Source organism: Diabrotica undecimpunctata, chromosome 6 (genome assembly GCF_040954645.1).
Source record: "Diabrotica undecimpunctata isolate CICGRU chromosome 6, icDiaUnde3, whole genome shotgun sequence".
Lineage (NCBI taxonomy): Eukaryota > Metazoa > Arthropoda > Insecta > Coleoptera > Chrysomelidae > Diabrotica > Diabrotica undecimpunctata.
In genome coordinates, this window is record NC_092808.1 from 143,428,135 (window position 1) to 143,443,249 (window position 15,115).

The 15,115-nt window shown below is 35.8% G+C and overlaps 1 protein-coding gene across 1 annotated transcript in view; it reads left to right on the top strand.

Moving 5' to 3' along the window:
• The window catches only part of LOC140444025 (uncharacterized), a 175,904-nt gene that overhangs the window by 93,462 nt on the left and 67,327 nt on the right, over positions 1 to 15,115 (top strand). The window contains exons 15-17 of the mRNA XM_072535608.1: positions 4,567 to 4,682; positions 7,520 to 7,706; positions 13,053 to 13,370. Of these exons, the coding sequence (XP_072391709.1) occupies positions 4,567 to 4,682; positions 7,520 to 7,706; positions 13,053 to 13,370 (621 nt within the window). The remainder of the gene's footprint in view (positions 1 to 4,566; positions 4,683 to 7,519; positions 7,707 to 13,052; positions 13,371 to 15,115) is intronic.

A 15,115-nucleotide genomic window follows, 5' to 3' on the forward strand; every position in this document is an offset into this window, starting at 1 on the left:
TTTTCATGCTGATGTTCTTATCCCATAGTACCGGGTTCAATTTTCGTATGCAGTCTCTTGTTTGTCCTAGTCTATTTTTTATATCTTCCTCCGTTGTTTTTTTTTTGATATTATGAAACCTAAATACTTATACTTGTCTGTTCCTTTGATTTGTTTACCTTCGTCTATTTCCAGCTGTTTTATTTCTGTATTCTCCGTTGTTAGGTATTCAGTTTTCTTTAGGTTTATTTTCATCCCATTCTTTGTATATTCCTGCTCCAGTTTTCTCATCATAAAACTGAGGTCATCCTCGTCTTGTGCGATCACTATTTGGTCGTCGACAAAACTTAGCGTATATAGATATTCGTTCCTTACTGGTATACCCATTCCTTCGCTCTTTCTTTTCCATGGTTTCAGGGTTTTTTCCAGGAATATTTTGAACAGGGTGGGGGATGTGGAGCAACCCTGTAGTAGTCCCTTTGTCGTCTTAAATGGACTGCATATTCTATTGCCCGTTTTGATAGCTACTTCGTTATTCTTGTAGAGTGCTTTTACCGCGTTTATTAATCTTCGTGGAACTTCGATGTCTTCCATTGCTTCCCATAGCTTGGTTCTAGGTATTGAATCATATGCCTTCTTAAGATTAACAAAAGCCAGATGGACGGATCTATTTTTGGCCATTCTTTTTTCTATTAGTTGTTCGACCGTGTAAATGTGATCTAAGCATGCTTTCCCCGCTGTGAAACCTGCCTGGTCTTCTCCGATTTTATCTTGTATATATATTTCTAATTTTTCCTTTATGGTCTTTCCATACAGTCTGCCTATAGACGACATAATGCTGATTCCCCGATAGTTTTCGCAGTTTTTTCTATTTCCTTTCTTGTATATTGATGTCATATATGCTTGGATCCATTCTGCCGGTAAGTCTTCTCCATTCAGTGCTCTCTCAAACATTTTATGTATCATACGGAATAACTTTTCCGATCCGTTTTTTATCAATTCATTTGGTATTCCACCGGGACCTTCTGCTTTTTTGTTCTTTAGAGTTTTGATTCTTCTTTTTACCTCAGCTAGGCTTAATTCGATTTCGTCATGTGTGTAGATTTTTATTCCGTCTATTTCTGATTGTTTGAATTCGGGACGGTCTTCGGTTAGCAATTTTTTATAGTATTCTTGCCATTCGTTTTCTTTGATTTGACCGATCTTGATTTTCTCTGTCTTATTTCTTTGGAGCGACTTTAAGATGCGCCATGACTCTGAATTTCTCGTTCCTCCTATGTGCTGTTCTATTTCTGTGCATGTTTTTTCCCATCTTTCATTTTTTTCATTTGCTACTTTTCTTTTCACTTCTTTATTTTTTTTTCTGTATAGTTCCAAGTCCTCATAGTTTTTTGTGTTCAGGTTGAGAACGATTTCCGAAGTGGAAATTGAAACGTCAATAAACGTATTTTAACCTTTAATTGTGGCTTATTCCCATTTAAACAGTAATTAATTTAAAATGCCACAAGAAAATAGCTTCAGAACAACATCATTAATCCATCAAAAGTAACGACATAGTGAAGCCACTGCTTTATTCTCTTCATTCCAGCACAGTAAAACAAAAAAGGCGTCTCTTGTTGCTTTCTGCACGCTCTTTTCAGAAAAGGACGATTATGTCTATGTTCAGTCTAGAACCCGCTGCTGGTTGATTCGCTTTGAGTATGTATATTATAATAAAGAAATAATAAGCACAGGGCTGTATGAAACTATTTAAAACAAGTAAAATCAATAAACAAATAACATACATACAGAAGATTCTAAATGCATTTAATTCTAATAAATCTTTTATATCCACAAATTAAAATACGCGTGACAATGATACAAAAACCAGTTCTTGTTCGTAACACAGAATGCTTTACAAACAGTGAGTGAATTAACTTAAAAGAGCTGTACGAAAACTAAATATGATACGAACTACGAACTTTGTATATCTATATATCACACACATCGCTTGTCTACGGATGAAATCATAAAGACCAAAGTTGCAAGGCAATAGAATACTTATATATATATATATATATATATATATATATATATATATATATATATATATATATATATGTATGTATATGTATATATATATATACAGGGTGGTCCTTAAGAAATTGTACAAAAAGAAACAGTAGATTCTGCACTTTAAAATATTACGATTTAAATCAACTTGCTTTAATAAAATGTTGATATTAAGAAAGATACAGGGTGCTAAAGTGCAAATTTTAAAATTTTATTTTTCGCTAAACTTTTACGTTTGTAAATATTTATGGGTAAAAATTCACAATTGGATTCTTATGAGTAGGAGAAATTATAATTTTAGACATACTTTGATCAAGCTGATAGAGGGCGCCCCATATGCCACATACGTGGCATAAATTTGCACTTAACTTTTTTGCTCTTTAAGATAGCTCTATTTGTGTTAAAAAATATAAAAGACACATTACTTTTACAAAGAAAAGGTATACTTGTTCTTGTACTTGTAATTGCGTTAGATCAGAATTATGCAGTTGATTTGTAAAATCCGATTATCTCGAAAACGATTGAATTTTGAAGTTATTAACAGGTATACCTTTTTTTGTTAAAATAATATATCTTTATTATTTTGTGTTTGTGTTACAAATACCGGTAACTTGAGAAGCAAAAAAGTTAAGTGCAAATTGATGCCACATATGTGGCATATGTGGCGCCCTCTATCAGCTACATCAAACTATGCATCAAATTGTAATTCTTCGTATTCAATAGTGCCCAGCTGTAAATTTTTATACATAGTTGTTCACAAACATGAAAGTTATAGCGAAAAATAAAATTTTAAATTTCCACTGTATCTTTCTTATCAACATTTTATTAAAGCTTCTTCTTCTTAAAGTGCCCTCTCCTTAATGGAGGTTGGCTACTACAATTTTAAAATCTTCTCTATCTTCAGCTGTTCTTATTAGCTGTTCAAAATTTAGCCCTGTCCATTGTCGGATGTTTCTGAGCCACGATAGTCTTTTCCTTCCTAGGCCTCTCTTTCCCTCGATTTTTCCTTTCACTATAAGTTGGGCATATTGGTACTTATTATTTCTCAGTATGTGGCCTAGGTATGATGTTTTTCTAACTTTTACTGTGTTAAAAAGTTCTCTTTCCTTGCCTATTCTATGCAGCACTTCTTCGTTTGAGGTATGCGATGTCCATGAAATTTTGAGCATTCTCCGGTAGATCCACATTTCAAAGGCCTCCAATTTATTTACGGTTGATGTTTTTAGAGTCCACGTTTCAACTGCATATAGAAGAGTCGACCAGACGTAGCATTTTGATAAACGTAGTCGAATTTCGAGTTTTATTCGAGAATCACAAAGCAGTTTTTTTATTTTTTCGAAAGATTTTCTGGCCTGTTCTATTCTCGATCTTATTTCTAGATCAGGATTTAGGCTGCTATCGATCCAACATCCCAGGTACTTAAATCTATTGACCTGTTCTAAAATGTGCCCATTTATTGTGCAAGGTTGAGGTACGTTTTGATTTTTTCGGATTGACATCACTTTGGTTTTTTTAATGTTTATTTTCATACCAAATTGCTCACAGGTCGAGTTGGTCTTGTCGATGAGTCGTTGTAGACCTACGTCGGAATCCGCAATTAACACTGTGTCATCGGCGTATCTGATACTGTTGATATTTACGCCATTCACCTTGACTCCATCCTTGGAATCCTCCAATGCTTCTTTAAATAGAAACTCGGAGTAAAGATTAAACAGCAGAGGCGACAGAACACATCCTTGTCTAACTCCCCTCCTAATTTCTACTTCTGCGGATGTGGAACCTTCGATCCTAACTCTGGCGTTTTGGTTCCAGTACAAGTTTTTTAAGATATTGATGTCTTTTCCATCTAAACCGACTTCTTGCAAACGTTCTAATAGTAGGTCGTGTCTTACTCTATCAAATGCTTTTTCGAAGTCTATAAAGCATATAAATATATCTTTCTGTTGGTCGTAGCATTTTTGGGCGAGAACTAGTAAACTGAACAGGGCTTCTCTCGTTCCCATGCCGGCTCTGAATCCAAACTGATCATCTCCGATGATTGTTTCGCACTTTCTATAGATACGATTATGTACGATTTTTAGTAGGACTTTTACTGCATGACTCATAAGGCTTATCAGACGGAACTCATTGCAGTGTTGTGGGTTTGGCTTTTTTTAAGGAGACACTTAGGCAATCTTAAAAACCCCGTACGTAATGGGTCTTAGTTCATCAATAACATAGATACTGAGGAAAAATTAAAAAAAATAGCAAACATTTGCAGAAAAATAACTATTATCAAAACTAAAGTAATTGTTCAAAATGACTATAAAAAATTGACATTAAAAAAGTCCTTATACCGGAACTGTGTATTATGTACCTCATTACGTCCTTCCAGCGCCCAGGCAGCAGCAGAGCAGACTTTGGGAATCACAGGTATTAATGGGTGTCAAATTCCGGTTGATCCCACTTTTTATTTTATTAATGTAATATTTTAGCACTTTTAAAATGTAAGAAACTATTAAGATCTTTGGTCATGTTTAATTCAAAAATTTTTAGAACCATCGGAAATTACAAGATTTGAATACAGCTCTACATCCACAACAATTTCCTTATCATGGGAAAAACCGTATGAAGAAAATGGTAAAATATCTGGCTATCTAATCAGACATAAAGTAAGTATTACAGGTAAAGAGGTAATATATACATATATATATCTATCTATCTATCTATATATATATATATATATATATATATATATATATATATATATATATATATATATATATATATAGTCTAAAAGTCTAAAATAATATTTAAATCCACTACAGTTCATTGTAGAATGAAAATTAATATGATCCCAAAAACAAACTCAAATAAAGTAGCCATTGTAATTGTTATTTTCTAATCGATTTTATCAATTACTTAATTAGTTAACAAATAACATTGATTTAAGGAATTGATAAGTGACAACAACGCATTATTCACCTGACGAGTTGTAAAGCAACGCCAGGTATTTTAAATTTTAAAAATTGTTACGGTGAAATACTCGTCTTTAAGAAGCTGCCGAATCGGTGGACCATCAAAAAGACAGGCTAGAAAAGCAGAAATGAGATACTAAAGTCTCATTCAATAGGCAAAGTTTTAAAGAATTATTTCATGATAGTCAATTGTATATATAGAGATGAAAATATAATGTTCTTTCTGTCAACAAGTGGTTGATGTACAGTATTTGTATCAATTTGCGTACGTGTGTTTGCAATATGGTAACACACAAATCCACTATCACCTTAAAAGCATTGTAGAAACGCACTTTCTTTTGATCGAAAATAGCATACCTTAGGTTCTTTCTCACGCAACACATCTAAAGCGTTTTTAATAGTCCTAAATCTCGTACCAAATCATTTAACTCTTGATGATCAAATTCCTTACGAACGAAATCATCTTTTGCTTGTTGCCGTCATTTTTACCTTATAAAGAAGGTAATTTATTGAAAATTGGCACTCAGGTTTCGACTGAATAGGGCACTGGGCAATTTGTTTTGTTTGTTGTGACTTTCTCACTGTACAAAATGAACAATCATTTGAATGATTTCGGGACGCTCATAACAAATGGAAGTTTATCACTTATTCCCTTAGTCCACATCCGCAAACTATCAACACACTGCTTAGGTACACACTTTATTAGAGACACAAAATTTTCTTGATCACCAATTTTCATCTTAAAATGGGCAAAATAGGCTTGCCTGACCAATCTATTACCTGAAGCTGACCTGATGTTTGTTCTTTTATTTGGAAACAGTAAAATTGCCACATATGTAAAAAAATTAATCGGGCGTATTTAAGCACTTACAAGATGGATTAGCACTATGATAATATGGCATAAAAAAAAGGAGATGTAACCAAAGCGTACATACATAATCGTTCCTCTTTTACCGTTAGGTGTCGAGGGAGCTGGTTCTAACTTTTGATGAATTTTTTATATTCATTTCCGTTTTTCGCCAATTGTGTTGCTTCTTGCCAAGATTTGCCCTTATTTTGTAATATCTCGAAAAATATTTTTAATACTTCGAAAATTATTTCAATAAGGCACACTCCAGTCCATCCAAAGAAGAAACCTTGCCGCCGAATCAACCTAAACTCTTTCTAACTTTTATTGAAGGTGTCACTGATAAGATCAGTAGAACTCTTATCCCTCTAAACATCAAAACCATCTTCACTACTTACTCCAAGTTGTCCAACCTCGTCAGATCCGTAAAAGATCAAATCCCCAATGAAGACCATGGTGTCTACAAGATACCTTGTTCCAGTTGCCCACGTTCGTACATAGGACAGACAAATCGACGAATCCATAACCGGATTTACGAACATTCTTCATCAGCCTCCATCTACTTCAGCCCTAGCCCAACATCATATTCAGATAGGCAACATTTCTAAAAAGCAAAAACCATCGCTCCCATCGGCTCCTTAAAATCGAGAATCATTCGTGAAGCGATCGAAATTGAAAAAGGGCCTAAGAGCCTAAACACGCGCGATGACGCTAAACGATTGCCGGCAACATGGCGACCGCTGCTTCTGAGACTCCCCACCCCAACCCACACTCAGACCACGTCAGCGCATACCATTCCCGAGAAAACTGTATAAAAGCAGCTTCCGTCACCACGGGGGAACAATTAAGGGTCTAACCACCTTCTGATATCCCCGGGTGCTCTGTAGAGGGCTTCGGAGTAAAAGTCGGGAGCTCCTCTACTTAAGTCCATTTTCAGGTTATGGACTTGTAAATATTTCGGTGTCTTGCCTTGAAAAAGGCAAGATATTTCTTACATGACAATTTCTTCGTCGAAATAAAACACCAAGTTAAGTTGAAACAATTCTCAGCCACAGAGTATGGAAAATAAATGCAGGAAGCAAAGGCCCGAGAGCACTAAGCTCTCGGAGAGCCCGTGAAGGACTGACCTGGCTGACCTGAAAATCGCCAATATTTATATGCGCTGTTCGAGCGATAAATAGGGATTTCCAGGTCAAGAGCCAATGGGAAAATTCGAGGCGGGGCGATGCGCATCGAAATGCGTACTAGTCCACAGACTAAGGCATTCGATGACACTTCACCGGGGTATTGTATTTCTACAGAACACGATACGTCACGAGTGAGGAGACTAGGCAGATTGAGAATCCGAAATCAAAGGGAACCGTATTACTCTTGATAATGGCTCCAAAATGGGAGTCGAGTATTTTTATTATCAATGCGCTTTATTCCGAGAACAGTAATTTTCATTTACCTGGCCGCGGAAATTTATCCGCAGTCAGGGCGGTTAATAAAATAATATTGGGTGTATAAGATGTCCCTCTGAGTAATAAAATTTGATTATCTATGCAAAATATCTAATAATATGACAATATTACCTTGACCATTTTTGTTTGTATTTATATCTTTAGCTCAATAGTTTCTACTGATTTTGTATTTCATGTCAAAGAATTTTTGCCATAATAATGATGGTTTACTATAATTTTAGGTATTAAGAAATCTGGCGTGTATACAAGATGACAATCGTGAGTTTTCTAATGTTAAAACACCAGACACGTCAATAAGTTTAAAGTTGTTAAAACCGTACACCAGATACGAAGTACATATTCAAGCCATAAATGATGAATTTCTAGGGGTGGATTTTTTAAGAAATATAGAAACTATGCCTTTAAGTAGTATGTATTTTTTTCATATTTTTATCATGAATATTTCTCTATTCAACTCATTACATTCAACACCCTAAATTCAATGGCAAGAAAAGCTGCTCCTATTAGTCTAGAATTTAATTTAGCTGGACCACTGTTAGTCTAAAATTCATTTCTAAGCAGCTGCCATCATGTTGGTTATCATGAAACGCAATTATACAAATATGTATACTACTTCGATATCCGCCACTTGGCATATATGTAGTAGATTATTATTTGCCCCGTCTACGATCATTATTTTGTTTTCGGGGTTTATCTGTTCGAAGTCTCTACTCTAAAATACGTTTTATCCATCGGTTGTCTAATAATCTGGCGACGTGTCCTGCCCAATTCCATTTTAAGGACGCAATTTTTTCGATAGCGTCTGTTGTTATTGTTCTACGACGTATTTCTTCTTTTGGGATTCGGTCTATCAGAAATACACCAGACATCTGGCGTTCCATAGCTCTCTGAGTCACGCTAATCTTATTTACTACCTTTTTTGTAAGTGTTAATGTATTTGCTTCATAAACGAGTACAGGTAACACACATTTATCAAAGATTTTTCTTTTGAGGCATATGGGCAGATCCGATTTAAATACATAGTTTAATTTACCAAACGCTGACCAGGCTAATCCTATGCGACGTGGGAGTTCACATGTCTGGTTATCTCTGCTCAATCGAATTTCATGTCCTAAGTACTTATACGATGTAGTCTGCAAAATATCCCTTTCATCAACAGCAATATTTCGATTTAGCACCAGATTATTCATTATTTGCGTCTTGTTCATATTAATCTTTAGTCCGATTTCCAAGGAAGCGTGTTATAATTTTTCAAACATTATTATTGCATCATCCATACGATCGGCTATAAGGACGATGTCATCTGCAAATCTTGAATGACTGAGCTTCTCTCCATTTATGTTGATATCATGCTCGTTCAGATGTGCCTTCTCACAAGTATGTTCTAAAGCGTCGTGAAGTAGTGAATAGTTTTTTAGAGACGGTGTCTGGTTTCCGAACTCCTCGCTTTATACAGAATTTATTTGTTTCTTACTCAGATAGTCTTACGCTAGCTGGGGCATTTTGGTAGATACGGTAGCTACCATGGTTGGGGGTGTTGGAGATGCCGGAGACTAAGGGCCCCTCAGTAGTTTCGTCTTTCATGGAAAATCACTTTCGGGCTTTTAAGCCATTAAAACACCACGTTTGGCTAGTGCGTGTTGGCGTGTTGGTTTGGAAGTGGAGGAAGGAAAGGGGGGTGGACGTGGGAATGCTTTGGGTTTGGACATGGTTTCCCTGGGGATGGGAGGCTGAGAAAATCCATGAGCTTGCGTGGGCAGGTATGCTATTCCTGAAGTAGATCTATCCCCTGGTGGGTTCGCAGAGAAGTATCCACTCGCTACCCAACTTATCCGTCTCAGCCGTTCAATATCGATAGTCATTTTTGAACTGATCACTGCTTTTTCTGCCTTTTATAGTGATTCTTCCATTCGTCGAGTACTTTCTAGAATATATTTTGTATAAGGGAAAGTAGCCTAATTTCGGATACCATTTACAATTAGTGTCATATTTTTCACCTAATAACACATTTTAAACTTTTATCTACTCAAGAGTACTTGCAGAGTAATATAGAAACTAATTTTATTATCATAGACAATTTATTGAAAATCTTTTTTACAAAAAATATTGTTCAATAAAATTAGTGCTTTTGTATGTCAAAAATTTTAGGGCTCCTAATTTCGGATACCCTATCCGAAATTAAGACACCATTTTGTTCATCATAAGAATAGTTACACATCTTGACAAAAGTCGCAAATATAGGTTTTCTTCTTATCAGCATTGGCGCACATCTCATGACACCACTTGAAGCACTTTATACACCTTATCCACTTCTCACCGTGTGTATCTTCGGAATATAAACTGTCACAAAACATACATTCTGTGTCTCCATCTTCATCGTCTACATCCATATCAGAATCATCATCCAAAATAAGGTCATCACCAGGATGTGAAGTGTCACTACTACTCGATTCAATTTTTTTCTTTTGCTTTTTTTGGCGTGGAGTTTTTTTTCTGTTGACTTGATTTAATTCGTTGCTTATTTTTGGTTTCTTTTCTTTCAAAGACTTTTTTCTTTCTTGTTTGTTTGTTTGTTTGTGAGGTATAACTGCAAGAAGGCAGTGGACTAATATCCTCAGCTCTTATCATAGTTGCCGTAGTTTCAGTTGCATTTCCATTGGATGATTTATTTGTTAAGTTATGTTTTGGAGGTGTTCTTTCGATAATGCTTTGTGGTTCTGGTCTTGACTGACCTCTTGTTGGTAATACTTCCCCATGATTTTGATTTATGGGTGGTGGTGTTCTTTCTCTTTGTCTCTCCATTATAAAATCGTGATCAGAGAAGTTATTTTTATTAAAAGGATATATTCCAGATTTGCGAAAACCATTCGCGGAAATTTCTGCAGTAGCACTTTTCAAATATGCCGGGCACATAAGCTTACAAATTTGATACGAGTTTATGGTGCGTCCAGGATTTTGCCTTAACCACATCTCAATTTGTTGCGAATAATATGTTTTAAATGGTGACATAAAAGACAAATCTAGAGGTTGTAGTTTGTGTGAACTGTGCGGCGGGATACACAAAATTGTAACGAAATTTGCACGTCCTGCTTCTATCACATCTATATTTCTTGTGTGGCTGTAGTGACCATCAAGAATAAGCAGCACTGGGTCTTCACGGGATGGTTTCAGGTGAGCTACGAAATGCTGTAGCCATTGGGAAAAAATGTGCTGCTGAATCCAACCTGATGGATGGCAAGCTGCAATAGAGCCAGGCGGCGATCCATCTAATAATTCCACTTTCATGTTCTTTCTTGGAAACACGAATAATGGAAGGACAAACCCACCAGCAGCATTCATACAAAATACAACAGTAACTAATGCGCCTCTTTCAGTCGCGGTAACAGATCCAACCTGTTTTTTTCCTTTTAATGTTATAACACGAGTATTCTTGGACTGAACCGTTGTTATGCCGCTTTCATCAACGTTATAAACTCTTGCGGGGTTGAAGTTAACTTTTTACATTGACGTTTCTAAAAGATCATAGAATCTGCTGACATTTTCTGGGGTAAATCCCTTAATTCGGGCTTTCGAGATTCCTTGTGGTTTTCTAAGGGACAAAACTGCGTTTCGCCTCATAAATCCCCTTAACCATTTTTTACCGGCAGATTCGGCATGGGCAAATGGATGACGAAGACCATTTCGTAAAGCTATTTGATATGCAAGTCTCTTGATATCAGCGGTCCCAATTCCGTAAAATCGCCGGTCCATTTCTAGGCAATACGAGACTAAATCTGCTTCCATTTCTGCAGAAAGTACTGGTCTTCTTCCAATTTTAACAGCAACCAACTGCTCCGGAGTTTTATTTTCTTGCTTAACATAATCTTCCAGAGTTGATTTCGGAACAGCAAATAACTTCGAGGCTTTAAGATCCCCTATTTCCTTTCCCCTGACGGCACGGATAGCACGTATCATTCGGTCTGGATCCCATTGTTTATGTTTTTTACTTGTTTTTGGCATTTTCTTCTGAAAAGAAACAAAAGTTTTTATGCTAACATGATCATCAATTTAAGGTTCCTAATTTCGGATATCCGAAATTATGGGACTTGTACTATCCGAAATTAGGAATTTTTTATTTTTAAGGTTAGGGCTCTCTAATTTATATGTGATTAAAATCTGCTTTAAATTAGTAGCAAAATCAAATAAAACAGGTTTCTAGCTTACCCCCGCCAAAAGATCAAACTTCAAACAGGAATAAAAACACGAAAAAATAGGCTTTGAAATACGACCGAAAAAAAACTGCACAATAACGTTTGGTGGTTTCGGCACTGCCATCTAACGGGGAGCAGCTCTACTACCTAAACAATTTAAGATAATGTTCTCTGTGGTATTCAGCGTGACATACGTATAGGTTTCTGTTCGCAAATAAAGAAACTTTTTTAGATACACCGCTATCCGAAATTAAGACACTATCCGAAATTAGGCTACTTTCCTCTAATATTGGTGATAGTATGCTGTTTACTTAATTTTTTTGTTTTGAACATATTTTATGTACTTTAACTTTGGCTAAGTTTTTATCATAGGGGAGACGTGCCCAGTACCGAACACTATCCAGTACCACACACACACACACACACACACAGTACAGTATAGAGTGTCTTTCCGATAAAGTCCGCTAGATAGCAGGGGTATGCACTATATCATCACCATCATCAACCTTTATACGTCCCATGCTGGACATAGGTCTCCCTCAGCTTTTTCCATCTGTCTCTCTCTCTTGTGCGGCTTGCATCAAGTTATTGCCAACACGCTTCAGGTCGTCAGTCCATCTAGTTGGTGGGCGTCCTCTGCTCCGCATTGCTTCTTGCCTTGGTCTCCACACTAAAATACGTTTTTTATAGCCAGACTTATAGTAAGTGAAGAATATATTTGTGGCACGTTGACGGCTTACCGACCTAATTTTTAAGCTTCTTTTTGTTCATTAAAAATATCTCATTCGGTGCTTCATGCACGAATTTGTGTATTGTCCGTCTCCAAAGATCTCTGCCTCTGGTCATTTCTTTCAACCCATGCATGGGTCTTTTGCATATTTCTATAACTTTCCTATCTTAATATTCGTTTAAATTATGGTAATTACACATTTATGTTCTGCATAGCTTTCTACCACCCAGATAAGTAATTTGTCGTATTCTCCATCGTATGCGTCTGGATTTCTTCTTTCAAGTTTTGTGTTGCCTTTTCTTTTTTTTTTGCGATTTCATCAAGAATTTCAAAACTCTCTTGCATTTTCACTTTTTAAGTTTGATAGCAGCAGATGTTTATTTATTTGTGACATCACTACCATCTAACAACGGTATTATCTACTCTACTATGATACATTTACTAAATTTTTTAAAAATATTTTTTAGATTGTGAATACGACAATGAACTAGTATGATAAAAAAGTTTGTAAGATAGATGTGTATACCCTCGAGCGTCAGTGGTCCTTGTGTTTGTAAGATAGTTGCCCTCAGGAATAAACATCTACTTAATGCCCTTGGTGCATTAATAATATTTTAACAATATTTAATTATTCATTTACCATTGGAAGTTGATCGCCAATATATTCAGAAACTCAATTAATATCATGTGCAACACACGATACATAAATAAAGTAGCTACAGAATAAATTTTTGAACAGAAACAGTTAGAGGCACAAAAAATTGACTTTTGACTTTAAATATCAACATGTTTTATAACTTCACTTCATATAGTAAACAATATTTTGCATTTTAGATATCACCGAAGAAGAAACGTTGTCGATTAAACAGCTCAATCCACTAATTCATGGAGCAACGGTTACAATTAATGATTTAAACTGCTCATCATTGTTCGGACCACTCGTTATAAGATTCGAGTTAACGTGCTTTAGCGATTGGTGTAAAACCGAAGCACCTACAAATTTTAGTATTCTGTATAATCCGAATAATTTTATCTTCAATGTAATAAGCTCTGATATTCTACCTTTCTCAAATTATACTATGACGATAATGATTGTCAGAGATACCTCTTGGAAGTATGGTGACTATAGGAACTTTAAAACTCTACCTACAGGTAAATATAAATTTAACTGGTATGTAAAAAGAAGACATGAAAATTGCGAAAAAAATAAATGTTTAATATTGGGTAAATAAAGCTATTTTACTCTAAACTTAAATGATAATTTAAATTGCTTAAACAAGTCGTTTTAACTGAAAGAAATGCATGATAAGTAACGAGTATTTCCCCATCTAGCTCTTATTACTGCTTACATCTTTCTCAGCATGCTTGCAAGTAAATTGTGGACATATCCCTGGGAAATTGCATTCCATTCATCCTGTGCAGCAAGCCGAAGCTGCTCTATCGTATTTGGAACGGGATTTCTTTGTCGTATGCTGCGTCTTAGGTAATCACACATGTGCTCTATTGGATTTAAATCTGGGCTAAACGGTGGCCAATCCAATCTTCGAATTTGGACCTCGTCAAGATAATTACTCACTATGGCAGCGGCATGTGATCGAGCATTAACGTGCATTAACGTAAATCTTTCATATCCAATGTAACCAACATATGACAAGACATGATCTTTTAACAGGAAACAGGATGTTTTAATCGTAAGAATCACCAGTTATCCGTCCAAGCACTTCCACAAGTGCGGTACGTACCTCTCAATTCACACCTTCCCAAAGAATTATGCCATCAACTCCAAAACTAACGGTCTGGGCGACACTTCAGCTGGCGAATCGTTCTCCAACTCTTCTGTAGACGTTTTATGACCATCTGGCTTCCATAATAGAATTCTGGTCTCATCAGTAAAAAAAAAGTTTTTCCAGTTGTCGATATTCCACTAAATATGTGTTCTGCAAATTCCAAACGACAAGCTTTATGATTTTGGAGAAGACGGGGAACTTTGGCGGGGCGTCTGGGCTTTAAGTTTGCTTCTTTTGATCTTCGTCTAACTGTTTGTGAGCTCACATTAACTTGTCTAACATTTAATAGCTCATTTCTGAGGTGCATCGATGTCAATGAACGATTTCGTGTAGAATTATGAACCAAAAAACGGTCATCAATTGCGGTTGTGCGCCTTGGGCGTTCTTGACCAGGCCTTCGTACAAAATTTCCTGTTTCGCGTTACCTTTTGAAAGTATTAGAAACTATAAATTCAGTTCTGCTGAGACGTCGTGCGATACCTTTTTGTGCATATCCGTTCTCGTAAAAAAATTACAATATGTGCTACTTCGGCTTCATCGCAGTGTCAGATTGGTGGCATACTTGTTTTAAACTTATTTAAATCAAAACAATATTTAATTAAACTTAATAAATCAAACTAAAAATAACCGAATTACAAGGATTTTTCATTTACGTGAAGAAGGTTTTTATGATCAAATGTACGAATGACACTAACCACTGAATAAACGTCAAAATATTTCAAACCAGTTGAGAACATCAGCCTACTAGATTAGTGTTATCAGTAGTCTAAAATTATTTTGAAATAATAGTGACTACAAAAAAAAAATTGGAAAATTTCAAAATATTCGATATTTTTGTCCATGAGTGTATTATATAAGAAATACAGGATATTAGTGACTGTCGATATAAACAAAACCACCAGTTTATTAAGGCTGCAGTCAGAAGGGTGGCCGAGATGTTAGAGAGAAACACTCTTTTGACTTTTTGTCGAGCTTTCGGAATGGTTTTATTCCTTTTTCAAGATACTGTAATATACAGGGTGGTCCTTAAGTAATTGTACAAACAGAAACCGTAGATTCTGCACTTTAAAATATTACGATTTAAGCCAACTTGCTTTAATAAAATGTTGA